Consider the following 19,519-nt stretch of genomic DNA (forward strand, 5'->3'; position numbering starts at 1 on the left):
ACATTAAATTCCATGACAGTTTTCACCACAGATCTAAACATGATTAGATATTGATCCAGAAGGGCCTACTTGGTTGCACTGTCTTACTGCAGCTCTTGGCAGGCTTTGGGGAAGTAGGGGCAGTCTCACTATTTGTTTCCTTATTACTGAGTGTTCTTCTGCTTCCCCTGCCTCTTACTCAATTTGCCTTCTCTTTAGCTTCACCAAAGGAAAACTGAAGCTTGCCTGTCTCTCAATGCCAAAGCTTTTCCTTCATTAAGCAGGGACAAGAGAACCAGTCAGGATGTCAGAAACCAGAGGTCTTGCTGTGACTCAGCTGCTCAAACAGGTCAACCTCTCTTAGCCTCAGTTTTCTTATAAGTGAAATGAAAATAGAAATTCCTCATCTACCTCTCTCCCTCAAATGATGATTATGAGGGTTAAATAAAATAGTATGTGTGCAAGTGCAAAGCCCTAGAATAAGGCATAATAGATTTTTATCATTAAAGGGTAGTCAATGACATTGGCCAAGTTATGAAAACAAAATAAGTGTCCATCAATGAATCTCACTTATATCTGGAATCTAAATTTTTTTTTATTTTTATTAAAAAAAAATACCAAGTTCATATATATATATAGATGGTTGAAGTGAGGGACGGGGGGTGTGCAAAATGGGTGAAGGCGGTCAAAAGGCATAAACTTGCAATAATAAAATTTAAAAGTTAAGGAGACATAAAGTACATCATGGTGACTCTATATTGCACATTTGAAAGTTGCTAAAAGAGTATATCTTAAAAGCTATCACAAGAAAAATATATCTGTAACTTTATATAGTGATGGAAGCTAACTAGGCTTATTATGATGACCTTTTCACAATATATACAAATACCAGATCATCATGTTTACACTGCAACTAATATAATGTTCTATGTCAATTATTAAAAGAGATCTAATGAGTCTTAAATACACTAGTGATTTTAGCAACCTTTGACTGGGTTACCTGTAACATAATAGGCTAAATCACTGCTACTGTGTTCACCAAAAGCAAATCATTTCATCATTAGTTGTTTATCAAGTTCTTATCCTAAGTCAATCGTTCACTACTTTTTTCTAATTTTCCCTAGCAAATCTAAGGGATATGAGGCATATCCACTGGTAACAGTGGTTCTCTGACTTATCTCCAAAGATTGGTAGACCTGCTATTTGACAAATACTTGGGCTTTGAAGAGGCTACAGACATAAATAAAAATGAACATTATTCCTGCACACATGGAACTTACAGCCTCAGGGAGCAACGCAAACAACAGATTTAGACACACACTCTAAGTATGCGTGAGTCTGTACTTACTGTACTCTTGCTTTGAAACAGCCCCACCTGTGACTTCACCCACCTTCATTCCCACCCCCAGGGAAGCACAAACCTCCAGATTGTGAATCACTGTGTTAGGTGTCAGAAGAGAATTAAACTCTATAATACTCTACAAGAAATTTTTTTCCCAGGTTAAGAATTGATATACTATAAGAAAAGCAGTCCAGGTAGAGATCAGGAGACCTAAGTAGAACCTCAAATACAGAACGAGCTGCATAATTTGTGAGTACTGAGGCAAAATGAAAAATGTAGGGCCTCTCATTCAAAAACTATTACAGATAGCTAGTGGGAAGCTGCTGTATAGCACAGGGAGCTCAGCTCAGTGTTCTGTGATGACCTAAGTTGGGGGCTGGTGGGGGGAGGCTCAAGAGGGAGAGGATATGTGTGTGTGTGTATATATATATACACACACATATACAGCTGATTCATTGTATAGCAGAAACTAACACAACATTATGAAGCAATTATATTCCAATTTTTTAAATTATTAAGAATTTCAAGGCAGTGACAGCAGAGCATTTAAATTAAGCCCAGTGCCTTCTGTGACTGCATAAGTCACAAACCCATGAAACCTTCATGGATTCCATATTTACTGGGTGTGCAATTTTTATGTAGTGACTTAACCTATTTCAGGTTCCTTGCAGCTATAAAATTAAGGCAGGGAAGAAAAGACTTTCAACTTCACTCCATACCTAACCTCTGCCTCTCTGTTAAGGAGATAGATCATTCATTTGGAGAGAGTTCTTTCACCCTTTTATATAACCATTAAAACTCTGACTGTAACTCAAAGCTAGTAATGAAAACCCATTAATAGTATTTATCTTCAACCATACTAATGTTTCTTGCCTCTATATACCACCTTAATTTTGTCTAAAAGAAAACAAAAAGTCTCCAAAGGAGAGTTCCAAGTTTACTATTTTCCCATGAATGCCATTTAAATCTGAAATTCCCAACTGAGGTTTCTATGAAGTATTTTTTCCCTTACTAAAATGTCTCCTTGAACAAATTAGATATTTTCTTTTTTTCCTCTCCCTGAAAAATTATTCAGAAGCAACCTCCACATACAGTACAACATCTAGGTCTCATCCAGTGAAAAGCAGGCAAAATGTCAATTTGAGAGTGAGTTAAATAATCCTTTTATTCTACCTGCTTAGCGCTTAGCACTTGGCATAACATAACTGACAGCAATACAGACCAAGTGTTTTTAATCTGGAGCTTATGGAAAGAATTTTGGGAAGTAATTAACTTGAATGGAAAAAAATATACCTTTATTTTCATTAACCTCTAAATTAAATTTAGCATTTTATTCCATTATGAACGTAAGCAACAAACCACAGGAGTATGTTGTTGTTGTTCAATCGCTCAGTCATGTCCAACTCTTCGTGACCCCATGGACTGCAGCACGCCAGGCTTTCCTGTCCTTCACCATCTCCCGGAGCTTGCTCAAACTCATGTCCATTGAGCCAGTGATGCCATCCAACCAACTTATCCTCTGTCATCCCTTTCTCCTCCTGCCTTCACTCTTTCCCAGCATCAGGGTGTTTTCTAATGGGTCAGGTCTTCATATCCGGTGGCCAAAGTGTTGGAGCTTCAGCTTCAGCATCAGTCCTTCCGATGAATAGTCAGGATTGATTTCCTTTAGGATTAACTGGTTTGATCTCCCTGCAGTGCAAGGGACTCTCAGGGGTCTTCTCCAACACCACAATTCAATAGCATCAATTCTTTGGCGCTCAACCTTCTTTAGGGTCCAACTTTCACATCCATACATGACAACTGGAAAAACCACAGCTTTGAATATATGAACCTTTGTTGATAAATTTAGCATTTTGTTCCATTATGAACACGGGCAACAAACCACAGGAGTATGAGCAGTGCCTAAGTATGACTTGATTACCAGTAAATACTAAGCACATTTTCTTATCATATTATAGTTACTTCAGTCACTACTTTAAAATTGCAATGGTTATTGAATCCTCTAATAGATAATTCTATTTTAATGTATTAATGAAAAATCATATGTACTATTATAACACAATTTGGCTTTTACATTGAAACAACTGTATGTCAATATAATTGGCTTCCTTTGTAATTCTAAATATCTCATTCTATGCCCTCAAAAACATAATTCTGAGGAAAGGTCTATAGACTTCACCAGACTACCCAAATGGTCTATGGCACAAAAAAGATGACAACTGCATTTCTGTCTCAAAAATAGTAACAGACCTAATAAAAACAGTCTTTAGAATTCTGGTTCCACAGCAATATCCACATTACAACAAAATTTTTGTGGTCCACTGATTTTAATATTACAACATCAAGGACACAAAAACAGAACAGCTTTTGCTGTTGTTGGGTTTTTTTGGGGGGAGGAGGAGCAGTTCCTCTTGTTTTGTTTTTTGTTTTTGCACATGACCACAGGATTTGATATGAAAACGTATAACACTGATATATGTTTTTCCTCCATTATCTGAAATGTTATTTGGATTGGTACCTGGGATGACAGTAGGTTACAATCAATGAACAGTCCTTTTCCGGTTTTATATCTTTGTATCAATCCAGTCATAATGGCTCCATACGCATAAAGGCCAGTGGCAAGATCAGTCATGGCCACTCCTGGACGAACTGGATCTCCATCCTGATTTGAGGGTTGGGTGAAGGAAAACACAAATTGAAAATTAAAACCATCATATAAGTTCACAAATATTCTAAGGTCAAATAAAAGAAAGAATTGTATATCATGTGCACATACACACAAAAGAAATACAACAAACTGCTATTGTGGATATCTGTTGGTGGCAAGAATGTATTTATATTTACTATATATTTATCATATTTCTCAACCCACCCACCCCCTACCAACCAAACTAAACAAAACCAAATGAAATAAAAGCTTCCCACTGTAAAATATATTAAGAGGGAACTTCAGACATGTTTTTAAAAATATTTTATTGCATTTGGTTTTGTTTAGTTTGGTTGGTAGAGGGTGGGTTCAGAAATATGATAAATATACTGTAAATATATTACTTATAATTTCAAAGAGTCAAGCAATCAAAAGGCACAGGAGAAGCAGAAGCAGCTTCTAGACATTGAGAGAAGCCCTCACAATGACAAAATATTTAAGTAAAGTTTTAATACTAATTAACATCTTCAATTTATGTCAGTCTTAGTTGACAATCCAATCCTTGACCTTGAATCAGAATCCTTGAATTCTGATATGTAAAGATATCAGAATAGTACCAGGCAAAAGACACTTGCTCTGTAGAAGAAAAGCTATGATAATCATGAAAGTGAAAGTCGCTCAGCTGTGTCAGACTCTTTGCTACCCCATGGTTTATACAGTCCAGGGAATTCGCCAGGCCAGAATACTGGAGTGGATAGTTATTCCCCTCTCCAGGGGATCTTCCCAACACAGGGATCAAACCCAGGTCTCCTGAATTGCAGGTGGATTCTTTACCAGCTGAGCCAACAGGGAAGCCCTAGGGAGCACATTAAAAAGCAGACACTACTTTGACAACAAAGGTCCATCTAGTCAAAGCTATGGCTTTTCCAGTAGTCATGTATGGGTGTGAGAAAAGTGAAAGTAAAAATGGCTCAGTCGTATCCGACCCTTTGCTACCCTATGGACTATTCAGTCCATGGATGTAAGTGCTGAACAATAAAGAAGGCTGAACACCAAAAAATTAATGCTCTTGAGCTGTGGTGTTGGAGAAGACCCTTGAGAGTCCCTTGGACTGCAAGGAGATCCAACCAGTCAATTCTAAAGGAAATCAACCCTGACTATTCATTGGAAGGACTGATGCTGAATCTCCAGTACTTTGACCACCTGATGCAAAGACCTGACCCATCAGAAAGGACCCTGATGCTGGGAAAGATTGAAGGCAGGAGGACAAGGGGATGACAGAGGATGAGATGGTTGGATGGCATCACTGACTCAATGGACAGGAGTTTGAGCAAACACCGGGAGATGGTGAAGGACAGGGAAGCCTAGCATGCTGCAGTCCATGGGTTTGCAAAGAGTTGGACATGACTGAGTGACTGAACAAGGCAAACAAAAAGTATCCATAAAAATTAGCTATCAAATTTTTTATCAACATTATTATTAATCATTATTGAGTCAGTTTCTATTTTTTACTACCTTGAATTATGCTAAGTCTTTCATTGCACATAATGCCTATAAAACCTACATTTCACAGTTCACCTGGTTGACATATTAATTCATTCACCTCCTTATTCATTAATTCCAGCTGTTGTTCAGTCATTTTCAGAAGCTAATTTTTCCTTTTCTGAAATCTATACACAAACTATGCTAATCATCTTACAAGACAGCTGAATAGGTCAAAAGCAAGTAAGTGAGACCCACTCCAGTATCCTTGCTTGGGAAATCCCATGGACAGAGGAGCCTGATGGACTACAGTGTATGGGGTTGCAAGAGAGTCAGACACAACTTAGTGAATAAACAATTTTTTCCCCCTGCTTGTCAACACAATTTCAAGGAAGATAGTGCTACAAAAACTGGAAATTTCTGGGAATCTTCTATTATTACTGGCAAAACTTTTAATGGCATGAATCCATAAATTTAAAATTAATGCCATCATTTGGATTTAAGACTTTAATATATTAAAAGTGAGAGGCGAGTTCAAACTTAAGTTTATAGACATCACCTGCTTTCTCACTATAATATTAATATAATCACATTTTCTCTGCCATACTTTTCAGACAAATAGGGACAAATAAGATAATAAATCCTTTATATTATATTTTAAATTTCCTGAAAAGCAGAGACTATACCTAATATTCTAAAAACATCATTACATTATCCAGCATAATAGTGAGATGTTTGACTATTAAATAAACATTGTCATCCATATATTAGAAACAAAATTGCCACTGCTGAAAAACGACAATTTCTGCCACGTGAAATACTAATTTAAAGAGGCTTGCTCTCTGTGAAGAAGACCTAGGGTGGTGGGATGGAGGGGAGGGAGGTTCAAGTAGGAGGGGATATATGTATACATACAGCTGATTCACATTGTTGTCCAGCAGAAACTAAAACAACATTGTAAAGCAATTATAATCCAATTTTTTTTAAAAGAGTTTTGTTTTCAGGTAAAGAAACTTGCTGACACTTTTTAGATTCAAAGATATGAATAGGCTGAAAATAAAAGCATGGGAATGAATATATCATGCAAACAGCACACATAAGAATGTTGGAGTGACTATATGAATATCAGACTAAATAGGCTTAAAAGAAACAAAAAGAAAGCTACCAGAGAAAAACAGAGAGATTTTATAACAAAAAAAGGATCAATGCACGAGGAAGTATAACAAAAGCATACAGGCACCCAAAAATTGAACCACCAAAATACAAAAAGCAAAAGTAACAGGTCGGAAGAGAGAAATAAACCCTGCAGGAACACTAGTAGGGATGTCAAACCTGAAACGTGAATAGTGAACAATGCAACTAGACAGAGGATTAGAAAGAGAAATAAAAAGTTTAAACAACACTATAAACCAAGTATATCTAACAGATATAAAATGCACATTCCCAAGTGCACATGGAACATTCTCTAGGACAGACCATATCCTAGACCATCAGACAAGCTGAAATAAATTTTAAGTGAGTGACTTCATACAAAATATGTTCTCAGATCACAATGAAATGAATTTCGAGTAAATAACATGCATATTGGAGAAACTCAAAACTATGTGGACAGTAAACAGTGTACTCCCAAAACACCAGTAACAGAGGGAATCATATAATTAGAAAATACTTCAAGATAATAAAAATAAAGGCACAACATACCAGTATTTATGGATGCAGCTAAAGCAGTATTTGAAGGTAATTTAGAATTGTAAATACCAATTTAAAAAAGAAGAAGAATTGTAAATACCAACTTAAAAAAGAAGAAAGATCTCAAATCAGTTACCTAGTTTTCTACTTTAAGATATCAGAAAAAGAAGAGCAAACTGAACTAAAGCAAGCAAAAGGAAGGAAATAATACATATTAGAACAAAACTAATGAAATGCAGAATAGAATCCCAACAGAGAAAATCAACAAAATGAACAGTTGGCTCTTTGAAAAGATCAGTAAGACTGATGAACTTTTAGCTGAATCATCCAAGAAAAAAGGAGACTATTCAAATTACTAACATCAGGAATGAAAGTTGGACATCACTAACAACTTGCATAAATAAAAAGTATTATATGGAAATAAAATGAAGAATTATACACTGACAATTTTGATAACCTAGATGAAATGGACAAACTCCTAAAAAGATACAAACTACTGAAACTGATTAAAGAATAAATAGAAAAAAAGGAAATCAATCCTGAATATTCACTGGAAGGACTGATGCTGAAGCTGCAGCCCCAATACTTTGGCCACCTGATGTGAAGAGCCAACTCATAGGAAAAGATCCTGATGCTGGGAAAAACTGAAGGCAAAAGGAGAATGAGGCAGCAGTGGATGAGATGGTTAGATAGTATCACTGACTCAATGGACATGAATCTGAGCAAACTCAGGGATATGGTGAAGGACAGGGAAGCCTGGGATGTTTGCAGTCAACAGGGTCGCAAAGAGGTGGACACAACTTAGCGACTGAACTACAACAGTCAAGATAAACATAAGATAAAACCCTTCATGATAAAATATTCAACACCAACACACTAGGAATAGAAGAAGATTCTTCAAGCCCTTAAAGGGTAAATGTGAAGAAAAGTTAAAATCATAGTTAAAGGTGAAAGACCGAATGTTTTTCCTCATTAGGAACAAGACAAGGATGTCTGCTCTCATCACTTCAATTAAACATTATGCTGTAGGTTTTAACCAGTGCAGTTAGGGAAGAAAAAAAAGACTGGAAATAAAGAAATGAAACTAACTTTATTTGCAGGTGACATACTTATTTATACAGAAAATACAAAGGAAGCCACTAAGAAAATTCTTAGAACAAATAAGTGAGTTTAGAAAGTTTGCAAGATATAAGGCACCATAGAGAAATTAATATTTTTTTCTACACAGTAAAGAATAAATAAACCAAGAATGAAATTAATAAGCAATTTCATTTACAATAGCATCAAGAAAACTAAAATATGAATACATTTAACAAAAAAAATACAAACATATTCTGAAAGCTACAAAATACGGTTGAAAGAAATTAAAGAAGATCTAAATAAATGGAAAGACACCTCACTGTCATGTTTCAAAAGATTCAAATTTTTTAATATTGCAATACTTCTCAAATTGATCTACAGATTTAGTGCAATTTCACCTATCAAAATCCTAGGTGTCTTAGAAAGTAATTAATATGGAAATTTCAGGGACAAAGAATAGCCAAAACAACCTAGAAAAAGAACAAAGGTGGAGGACACATACCTCCCATTTTAAAACTTACTACAAAGCTATTGTAAACAAGACCGCATGGATAGCCCAGGTAGAAACACAGACAATGGAAATTCTCACCTTCAGTTTTGACAAGCATACCAAGTATAATTCAGAAACGGTCCTCAAAAAGTGCTTAAAAGAATGAAGTTGGACTCCCTCCTCACACTACATATAAAGTGAAAGCTGCTCAGTCGTGTCCAGCTCTTTGCGACCCCATGAACTATACAGCCCATGGAATTCTCCAGGCCAGAATACTAGAGTGGGTAGCCTTTCCCTTCTCCAGGGGATCTTGCCAACCCAGGGATCGAACCCAGGTCTCCTGCAGTGCAGGCGGATTCTTTACCAACTGAGCTATTAGGAAAGCCCCACTATATATAAAATTAATTCTAAATGGACAATAGACTTAAACATATAGGCTAAAACTATTTTTTAAAAAAGAATATAGGAGTAAATCCTCATGATCTTCAATTTGGCACTGATTTTTTAGATATATTTGGTTCCACTGGTAAAGAATCCGCCTGCAATGTGGGAGACCTGGGTTTGATCGCTGGGTTGGAAGATCCCCTAGAGAAGGAAATGGCAACCCACTCCAGTATTCTTGCCTGGAAAATCCCATGGACAGAGAAGCTTGGCGGGCTACAGTCCACGGGGTCGCAAAGAGTTAGACATGACTGAGCGACTAACACACACACAAAAAGACATATGTTCCCCCAAGAAACGTGCACAAATTTTCATAGCAGCATTATTCACAGTAACCTAAGAGTGGGAATAACCCAAATATCCATCAACTGAAAAATGTATAAATAAAGTGTGGTATAGCTATATGATAGGACATTTTAGGCAATAAAAAGAAATGAAGAACTAATACATACTACAACATGGAAGAATTTTGAAAACATTAAGCTAAGAAAAAGAAAACAGTCACAAAATGTCACACATTATATATCATTTTTATGAAACATCCATAATAGGCAAATCCATAGAGAGAAAAAGTAGAACCTGGGGCTGAAAGCAAGACGGAATAGGGAGTACTGTTAATGGGCCTAGAGTTTCTTCTGGGGATGATAAAAATGTCCTAAAATTGATTGCACAACTCTGTGAATATACTAGAAAACATTGGATTGCACACTTTAAATGGATGAATTGTATGGTACATGAATTATGTCTCCATAAAGCTGTTTCATTGTTTAAATATTAATACCATCATGATGCTGGTAATTAAAACAGAAAAATAAACATAAACAAAAATAAAATTAATTTTAAAAATCTTTTTAAAGGCCTGCTAAAGAACTAGTCTCTTGTATTGAAGAAAAAGAGGGCATCAGAGGATGAGACGGCTGCATGGCATCACCGATGCAATGGACATGAACTTGGGCAAACATCGGGAGATGGTGAGGGACAGGGAGCCCTGGTGTGCTACAGTCCATGGGGTCACAAGAAGTCAGACACGACTGGGCAACTGAACAACAACAACAAAAGAACATATATTTAGTGGAACTCTAGAAGTTATATTTCATGCAAGGCTGTTTCAATTCATTTCAGTCGCTCAGTCGTGTCCGACTCTTTGCGACCCCATGAATCGCAGCACGCCAGGCCTCCCTGTCCATCACCATCTCAAAGAGTTCACTCAAACTCACGTCCATCGAGTCGGTGATGCCATCCAGCCATCTCATCCTCTGTCGTCCCCTTCTCCTCCTGCCCCCAATCCCTCCCAGCATCAGAGTCTTTTCCAATGAGTCAACTCTTCGTATGAGGTGGCCAAAGTACTGGAGTTTCAGCTTCAGCATCATTCCTTCCAAAGAACACCCAGGACTGATCTCCTTTAGAATGGACTGGTTGGATCTCCTTGCAGTCCAAGGGACTCTCAAGAGTCTTCTCCAACACCACAGTTCAAATGCATCAATTCTTCAGTGCTCAGCTTTCTTCACAGTCCAACTCTCTCATCCATACATGACCACTGGAAAAACCATAGCCTTGACTAGACGGGCCTTTGTTGGCAAAGTAATGTCTCTGCTTTTCAATATGCTATCTAGGTTGGTCATAACCTTTCTTCCAAGGAGCAACCGTCTTTTAATTTCACCGCTGCAGTCACCATCTGCAGTGATTTTGGAGCCCAGAAAAATAAAGTCTGCCACTGTTTCCACTGTTTCCCCATCTATTTCCCATGAAGTGATGGGACTGGATGCCATGATCTTTGTTTTCTGAATGTTGAGCTTTAAGCCAACTTTTTCACTCTCCACTTTCACTTTCTTCAAGAGGCTTTTGAGTTCCTCTTCACTTTCTGCCATAAGGGTGGTGTCATTTGCATATCTGATTTGGTAACAATAATTAAAGAGGACATACCTGTTCGTATTCTAGTATAATTCAGAGATGACTATGCTCATACACTGGAAATCCTTCATAATCACATTCCTGTCATCTAAGAATTGTCAGCATGCCAGAGGAATAAGGAAGTAAAAATAAATCACCATTTAGCAGGCTGGAAACCCCACAGAGAACCACACTGCGGCTGTCAAATGACTAAGTATTCCCAGGTGCAATCAGGCAGAATCAGAGAAGGGGCTGTGTATACGCTTGAAATGGAGCTCTACATCTGGAGCCCCATTGAAACCCTAATGCTGTGACAGTGCAAGCCAGTGCATCTCTTCTCCTCAAGTCTAAGAAAAATGGGGTGGTACTTTGGCCACCTGATGCAAAGAGCTGACTCACTGGAAAACACCCTATGCTGGGGAAGATTGAGGACAGGAGGAGAAGGGGGCAACAGAGAATGAGATGTTTGTATGGCATCACTGACTCAATAAACCATGAATTTGAGCAAACTCTGAGAGATATGAAGGACAGGAAGCCTATAGTGCTGCAGTCCCTGGGGTCACAAAGAGTCAGACACGATTTAGTGATTGAACAATTTTTTATGTCAATGGGTATAGGAATTCATCCCTCACAATCCTTAATAAATGTATTTGAGGATAAATGGGTAATTCAGGCACAGCCAGTTACTACATGGGTTGTATATGCATCAAAATATTTTGTCTATATATTTTGTCTTGTATCTATAGACACAAGTCTATTTAACTTGTGTGCTTTTTAATATAAAAAGTAGAAATACAACATAAAAAAATGGGTCATCACTGACCTTGTTAAGCAATATGTCCTAGAATCTCATTATAATTTGTTGGAAGAAGTGGGTTTAAACTGATATGTAGACTTCTGGAAATCAAGCAATATTTTTATTTTACTAAATTTTAACTCTAATAATCAACAGTAGAATGATTTTTTTCATGGTCACTTAGGAACTGCTTTGTATATTAAGTTAATGTAGCCTTTGTAAGAACAATTTGTGATGATTTTCCTAAATAGCTAAAACGAGTATGCCTATCATCAACAAAGGTACAAGAAGAAGATTCTACTTAAGAGTTAAGACATACAGTTATAGTTAGAGGACAAAGTACAATATAAAAAATATTAAGAGTCCTCCCAGTTACTCACTTTACATATTCATTTGTGTATTTCTCCATTCTCACTGTTTCAATGTTATTTTCTTTTGCCAACTCAAACCACATGTATTAAAAACTCATTATAAGTAAAACCTGAACATTAGTGGAAAAATTAGGTAGATCTGAATGAAATGTGCAGTTAATAGTATCATTGTTATTGTTGTTATTTGGTCGCTAAGTTGTGGCCAACTCTTTTGCCACCCCACAGATTGAACTCTGCCAGGCTCCTCTGTCCATGGGATTTCCCAGCAAGAACACTGGAGTGGGTTGCCATTTCCTTCTCAAAGAGATTTTCCCCACCCAGGGACTGAACTGTGAGGAGTCCGTCAAGGCTGTCACCCTGCTTATTTAATTTACATGCAGAATGAATGCATGTGTGCTCAGTCATTTCAGTTGTGTTCAACTTTATGCAACCCCATGGGCTGTAGGCCACCGGTCTCCTCTGCCCACGGGATTCTCCAGGCAAGAATACTGGAGTGAGTTGCCATGCCCTCTTCCAGGGGATCTTTCTGACCCAGGGATTGAACTTGCATCTCTATGTCTCCAGTATTGGCAGGTGCGTTCTTTATCACTAGTGCCACCTGGGAAGCCTCTATATGCAGAGTACATCATGTGAAATGCTGGGCTGGAAGACTCACAAGCTAGAATCAAGATTGCCAGGAGAAATATCAACAACCTCAGATATGCAGACGATACGACTTTAATGGCAGAAAGTGAAGAGGAATTAAAGAGTCTCTTGATGAGGGTGGAAGAGGAGAGTGAAAATCCTGGCTTAAAAATCAACATTCAAAAAACAAAGATCATGGCATCTAGTCCTATCACTTCACAGCAAATAGATGGGGAAACTATAGAAACAGTGACAGATTTCATTTTCTTGGGCTCCAAAATTACTGTGGATGTTGACTGCAGACAGAAAATTAAGAAGCTTGCTCCTTGGAAGAAAGCGATGACAAACCTACATAGTGTATTAAAATCCAAAGATATCACTTTGCCAATAAAGGTTCTTTTAGTCAAAGCTCTAGTTTTTCCATCAGTCAAAGCTCTAGTAGTCATGTATGGATGTGACAGCTGGACCATAAAGAAAGCTGAGCACCAAAGAACTGATGTTTCGAACTGTGGTACTGGAGAAGACTCTTGAGAGTCCCTTGGACAGCAAGGAGATCAAACCAGTTGATCCTTAATGAAATCAACCCTGAATATTCATTAGAAGGACTGATGCTGAAGCTGAAGCTTCAGTACTTTGGCCACCTGATGCAAACAGCCAACTCACTGGAAAAGACTTTGATGCTGGGAAAGATTCAGGGCCAGGGGAGATGGGGGGCAACAGAGGATGAGTTGGTTAGATGGCACCAGTGACTCAGTGAACATGAATTTGAGCAAGCTCAGGGAGATAGTGAAGGAAAGGGAAGCCTAGCATGCCGCAGTTCATGGGGCTGCAAAGAGTTGGACACAACTGAGCAACTGAACAACATCTACTATATTAGCAGGTGCATTCTTTACTGCTGAGCCACCAGGGAAACCCTAATAGTATCATACCACTGTTAATTTTTAGTTTTGATCATTGTATTGGGTTGGCAAAAATGTTTGTTCAGATTTTTCCATAAAACGGTACAGAAAACCTGAACAAACTTTTTTGGCCAACCCAATACTATGATTTTGTAAAGCATTAACATTAGAGGAAACCAGATGAAGGGTATAGGAACTTTCTGTACTATGCTTGCAACTTTTCTCTAAGTATAAAATTGCCTTTAAATTTTAAACTTGAAACATAAAATCTGAATTATTTCTTTAAAAAATAAAATTTGACAGTTTCAAAATGGCAGAAATGTTTGTGGTTTTTACTGATAAAATTTTAGAAAATTATTCAGTCTAGAGAAGAAGGTGGTAAAAAAAAAAACTATTCACCTGTAAAGGTGTTCATTTGTTTCCTTTACAGCACAATCTCTTTAATTAAAAAATTAAGAATATAAAAAAGATTATTTCCCAGATACAATTTAAGAGTGTTGAACATTTTGTATTTCCCCATATCTATCCTCACTACTTTCAGAGTTTGCCAAATGAAATAGATTTTTTAAAGGAAAGAAAGGAGAGAAGGGAAAAGGAAAAATGCTGTTTTTCTAAGTTACTTGTTAAAACTTTGGTTAAAAAGTGCATAAGAAACTCTAAATCAGTGCTGGCAGATAGTTAATAAACAGGCATAAATTTGAAAGGTCACCAAGCATTTTTCTCCTTAGTCTATTACCCAACCTAATTACTTCATAAAACAAAAACGTTAAAACTTCTTAAAAGAAGTTGGTTTCATTTCCAAAATAAAAAGTTATTCTTAAATACATCCATGTCTCTATGTCATATTTTTTATTTCACAATGAGTCATTCATTATACAAATGCAACCTATAGAAAATTTTGTTGTTACTCTGGGGCACATGAGTTTTTTCAATGATCTATTTTCTGAAATATGAATTTGACCATTTACTAACTGCATAAGCTTTGGGAAGTTCTGAGCCTTTGTTAGTTTTTTCTCAATTATAAAATGTTGGTAATAAAATATACTTCATCAATTGGCATGAAAATTAAAGAAAAGTTGTATAAAAAAGCACTTTATGAGTATAAAAGACTGTATAAATGTGACTTTTTAAAGAAACTTGGGGTGGTGATAGAAGACCCTCCAGAAAGATTTGAAATGGCTCAGGGGAGAGAGACAATATGGGAACCTCAATCAAGATAGAGGAAAGAGGGAATGTATGTATTCAAAAGATCCTTAGAAATTTGAATTCACAGACTTTGATTACTGATTGGTAAAGGAGGGATTAAAATTAAGTCAATTCGGGGAAAAATCAACAGGAAATTAAGTTTCTTAATATCATGGTAATATTTTGATTATGAAAGCAACTGTAAGTATGACTTGCAGCCCTAGTTAGGAAAAGAATCTTTAAGTAGAAATAGAGCAGTACAGAGAACATAAAATGGTATATTCAGGTCACACAAGGGTTTTAATGAATAGGAAGAACACGGTCACCACGGTCCCTGCCTTCACACTTCATGAGTACAGAGTCTGGAACTACAGTGTCTGAACCTCCTGTTCCAAATAAGTAATCTACTCGAACCATTCATCGATGCTAAAAAAAAAAAAAAAAAAATGCTTATAATGACAATCACAAGTTTTCACAGAGTAACACTTCCTCTACATGAAGAAAATTCTGTTTAATGGCTGAAACATGAAACTCAAAGCTGTAGATTTACCTGTAAGCACCTTCACTTTTTCACCTATAAATGGGCATTAAAAAAATCTATCACCTGTGTGACTTAGTGACTCTGAGTCCTCCAACCAAAATCACCTCTTTTTAGAATTTGAAAAGATTCTATAGTTAATTCCTCTTATCAGTGGAGGCAGAGAAGCAGCAAAGCATACAGGTGTTAAAAGATCAGCCTCTGCTACTTATTGGCAAAGAGATCCCTGGCGAGACAAAGAAAAGAGAGTTAGCATTGTAATGCACTACAGCAACAAGAGCAAGTTTTTAGATGTTCCACCTAGAGCCTGGAACATTTTTATTAATCACATCCTAAAAGGTTCAAAGTTCTAATCCATCTCTCACTCACACTTCCTTCTCAACACCAACAAAGCACAGGTCAGAAGCCAAAAACATAATAAAGTGGGATGCCAGGAGGAGGGAAGTAAAGAAAGATTTAAGACTCTTTTCTAAGAGTCCATTCTCCTGATTCACTTGCACATCAGGCAACTTATGGGAAAATGTAACAAACTGACTTGTGCCATTCTCTGGATTCCATGTGGATGCTTGCTTACCTAACACTAAGAATTTCTTCCTAATAATAAAGCTTTCTGCCCTTCCAAATTTTAAAGGTAACAACTTAGAGATATCAGCCTTACAGAATGCAACATCCTATACTACACTTTAAAATCAGTGTCTAACTAACTTTTTGCACAACCCTTAGGAGGAAGCAATCCTTGTTACAGATGAGAAACTAAGGAACAGCTAGGTTAAGTAAATAGTATAAGATGTAATAAGCATTTAGAAGCTACGTTGGGAGGAGACTCCAAATCAGCTGACCCTCAATCCACTGCCTCCAGCACATTACTGGATTCAACTGCCTTTCTTAAGCCTTCATGACCAGGTTTGGATTCTTAACTATTTTGTATTTAGTAAGCCAGTAATAAACTACCTTCAGGTCTCCTGTATGTTCATAATGTCATGTACGTACAACTTTTCAAAGTGCCTGAACATATGTGGTTACATTTAACTCTCAGTGATAATTCTGTAAGTACCGATCAGTGCTATCAGTGCTTCCCTGATAGCTCAGTTGGTAAAGAATCCGCCTGCAATGCAGGAGACGCCAGTTTGATTCTTGGGTCAGGAAGGTCCGCTGGAGAATGGATAGGCTACCCACTTCAGTATTCTTGGGCTTCCTTTGTGGCTCAGCTAGTAAAGAATCTGCCTGCAATGCAGGAGACCTGGGTTCGATCCCTGGGTTGGGAAGATCCCCTGGAGAAGGGACAGGCTACCCACTCCAGTATTCTGACCTGGAGAATTCCATGGACCATATAGTCCATGGGGTCGCAAAGACTTGGATGTGACTGAGTGACTTTTACTTTCACAAGAACCAACAGTATCCCCATTTTAGTGGATAAATTAACTTGTCAAAGTCATAGAGACCAAAAGATACAACTAGAACTAGAACTCAGGAATCCTGACCCCAAAGCTTCTGTTCTTTTCACTACCATCTTGCCTCCATATATTATCCTAATTCCAATGTTCATCATCACTCCTCTTCAGACAATCCCTAGAAAGCAAATTTTTTTATTTGTTTATATTTCTTGTCCATTCTGCACAGCATGGGGGGATCTTAGTTCCCTAACCAGGGATCAAATCTGCACCCCTTGCATTGGAAATGCAGAGTCTCAACCACTAGACCACCAGGAAAGTCCAAAAGCAAAATTTTTAAATGCGTGAGTTGGTTTGTCATTTGTACTACATTGTTAGTAAGAAATAATCAGTTCTGATGTAGGAGAGTTTGTTCTACAAAATGTAAGTGAGTGGCAAGTAATCGAATGCATCTACAGAGAAACATACTTTAACCACTCTGGAAAATGTAAACCAAAACTTCTTCAAAGAATAACTAGAAGAATCCATTCACTGAGAGCCTGCTAAATTAAAAAGTAGACAAAACTACAAATTTTCAAAGATACATTAACACACAAAACACACTATTTTTTTGTCTAGTGATTAAATACCATCTAAATCATTCTGAGTTGGCTCCCACAGTGAGATGCCCAAAATATCATCCGGCCTGGCTGTCCTCTTGAGTTTAAACAGGGTTAGACTGGGAGAAAATGGAATGGATGGTTGGGGAATTGGGATATTTTAAGGAATGGCCTAAGAAACAATTTGAAAAGTTATTTTGCTTCATGTTGTTCTTCAAGAAAAAGTTTCCCAGTTTTAGTTTCTGCACTATAGCTTCTGAGCTAATGGATCAGAGAAACAAATCTAAACGAAACATCAATGACTCTAATTTCTGAGATGAAACATCTTTCACATCCACTAAGATCAGCATATAAACAATCCTATTTTTAACACGCCCCCTCTGAAGTCAATCTTATATAACTCAGTCAAGAGTTATCTATATCTGGAATGATTTAGGTAAGTCATACCTAGAAGAAACAAAACAGAGGAACTCGTGAGGACTTTCTCTACCCTATAAGTTTACCTATTTCATTTAATTTTCATTTCTTATCAATAAATGATGTCTCAAAGAACTACACTATGGACTTTGTTTTGGTTTTTTTTTAGTGTGTTATATATTTTTTTTTAACCTTACAATATTGTATTGGTTTTGCCACCTATCAACATGAATCTGCCACAGGTATACACGTGTTCCCCATCCTGTACCCTCCTCCCTCCTCCCTCCCCCATTACTATGGACTTTGAATGAAATTATTTGTGATGAAATATCTGTCCACACGAGAACTATAGGTTATCCAATACAATTCTTCCTGAACCCTCCAAGATAAACTGGTTACAAATATTTTATGCAGTTGTGATAACCACATGCATGGAGTTGCCAGAATAAGCCACATAAACCCAACAGATAATCTGGTTTAAAAAATTATTTTAGCCTTATTGAGTTATGACAAAAATTAGATAGAACCAGTGGCTTATTAAGACCAGCCTTTGAACATGATAACAAACCATCAGCATGCAGAACACTTAACATTCTGCTGTCTATGGCAGTGTATTCATTTAATCTACATGGATTATCAAGTCATTAAAATACACATTTGAAAAGGTAGGAATAGGGTGCTCCCCTGGTGTTTAAAACTTCACCTTCCAGTGCAGGGGGTGCAAGTTCGATCCCTGATCTGGAAGTTAAGATCCCACATGCCTTGTGGACAAAAAACCAAAACATAAGGCAGAAGCATTATTGTAACAAATTATATAAAGATTTTCAAAATGATTCACATCAAAAAAAAATCTTTTAAAAAAAGGTGGGTTAGTGCACTGGGACGACCCAGACGGATGGTATGGGGAGGTAGGAGGGAGGAGGGTTCAGGATGGGGAACACATGTATACCTGTGGCGGATTCATTTCAATATATGGCAAAACCAATACAATATTATAAAGTTAAAAAATAAAAATTAAAAAAAAAAAAAGGTGGGAATAAATAGTGAAAGCATCCTTTTTTATTTGCTCTGAATTGCTATCTAATGTATCAAGAGATAGCTGTTCTGTTTCATTCACTCTGGTTCTATCTTTGATAATTAGTTTCAGACACTAAAATTATGTCCATACTGAGATCATAAAATTTAATCCATAACCAATTTTTGCAAAGTCAAGAAAAGAGTAATTAAAGCTACAAAAGTCCACTGATTTCTCCACAAAGTGGAAGGATTGTTCCTAAATCCTACCTGCTCTTTGTAGCATGTTGAGAGACTGTGAAAGATTGCATTTTCCAGAGATGGCTGTAATATCTCCCATTCCACACGTCCCTTTTAGTATCTTGAAACTGCCTACTCCAGCAACAGAAGGAGTCTAATTTCTTTCTCCTTGAATCTGGGTGGTCTTGTGACATGCTTGTAATCAATAAAATTTTGCATAAGGGTTACAGTATGACTTTCACAACTGTGTCATAGAACATGTATATCAGTGACTTTGCCTTTTTTACCAGAACACTTGTGTTGGTAGAGCCTTAAGCCCCATATAAACAGTCTGACTGCTCTGAGGTCACCTACTGTTAGGAAACCCAAAGTAACCCAAACACAGAGACCACATGGAAAAGCCCT

The 19,519-nt window shown here is 37.1% G+C and overlaps 1 protein-coding gene across 13 annotated transcripts in view; it reads right to left on the minus strand.

Moving 5' to 3' along the window:
• SUGCT (succinyl-CoA:glutarate-CoA transferase) overlaps positions 1-19,519 on the minus strand; it is an 861,197-nt gene that overhangs the window by 749,823 nt on the left and 91,855 nt on the right. For all 13 annotated transcript variants that reach the window (XR_011566121.1, XR_011566122.1, XM_070787292.1 and 10 more), the window contains one exon: positions 3,840-3,983. Coding sequence is in view for 11 of the 13 variants with exons in the window: in XM_070787292.1 (XP_070643393.1) it covers positions 3,840-3,983 (144 nt within the window). In the remaining 2 variants the exon portion in view is untranslated. The remainder of the gene's footprint in view (positions 1-3,839; positions 3,984-19,519) is intronic.

Source organism: Bos indicus, chromosome 4, assembly GCF_029378745.1.
Source record: "Bos indicus isolate NIAB-ARS_2022 breed Sahiwal x Tharparkar chromosome 4, NIAB-ARS_B.indTharparkar_mat_pri_1.0, whole genome shotgun sequence".
Lineage (NCBI taxonomy): Eukaryota > Metazoa > Chordata > Mammalia > Artiodactyla > Bovidae > Bos > Bos indicus.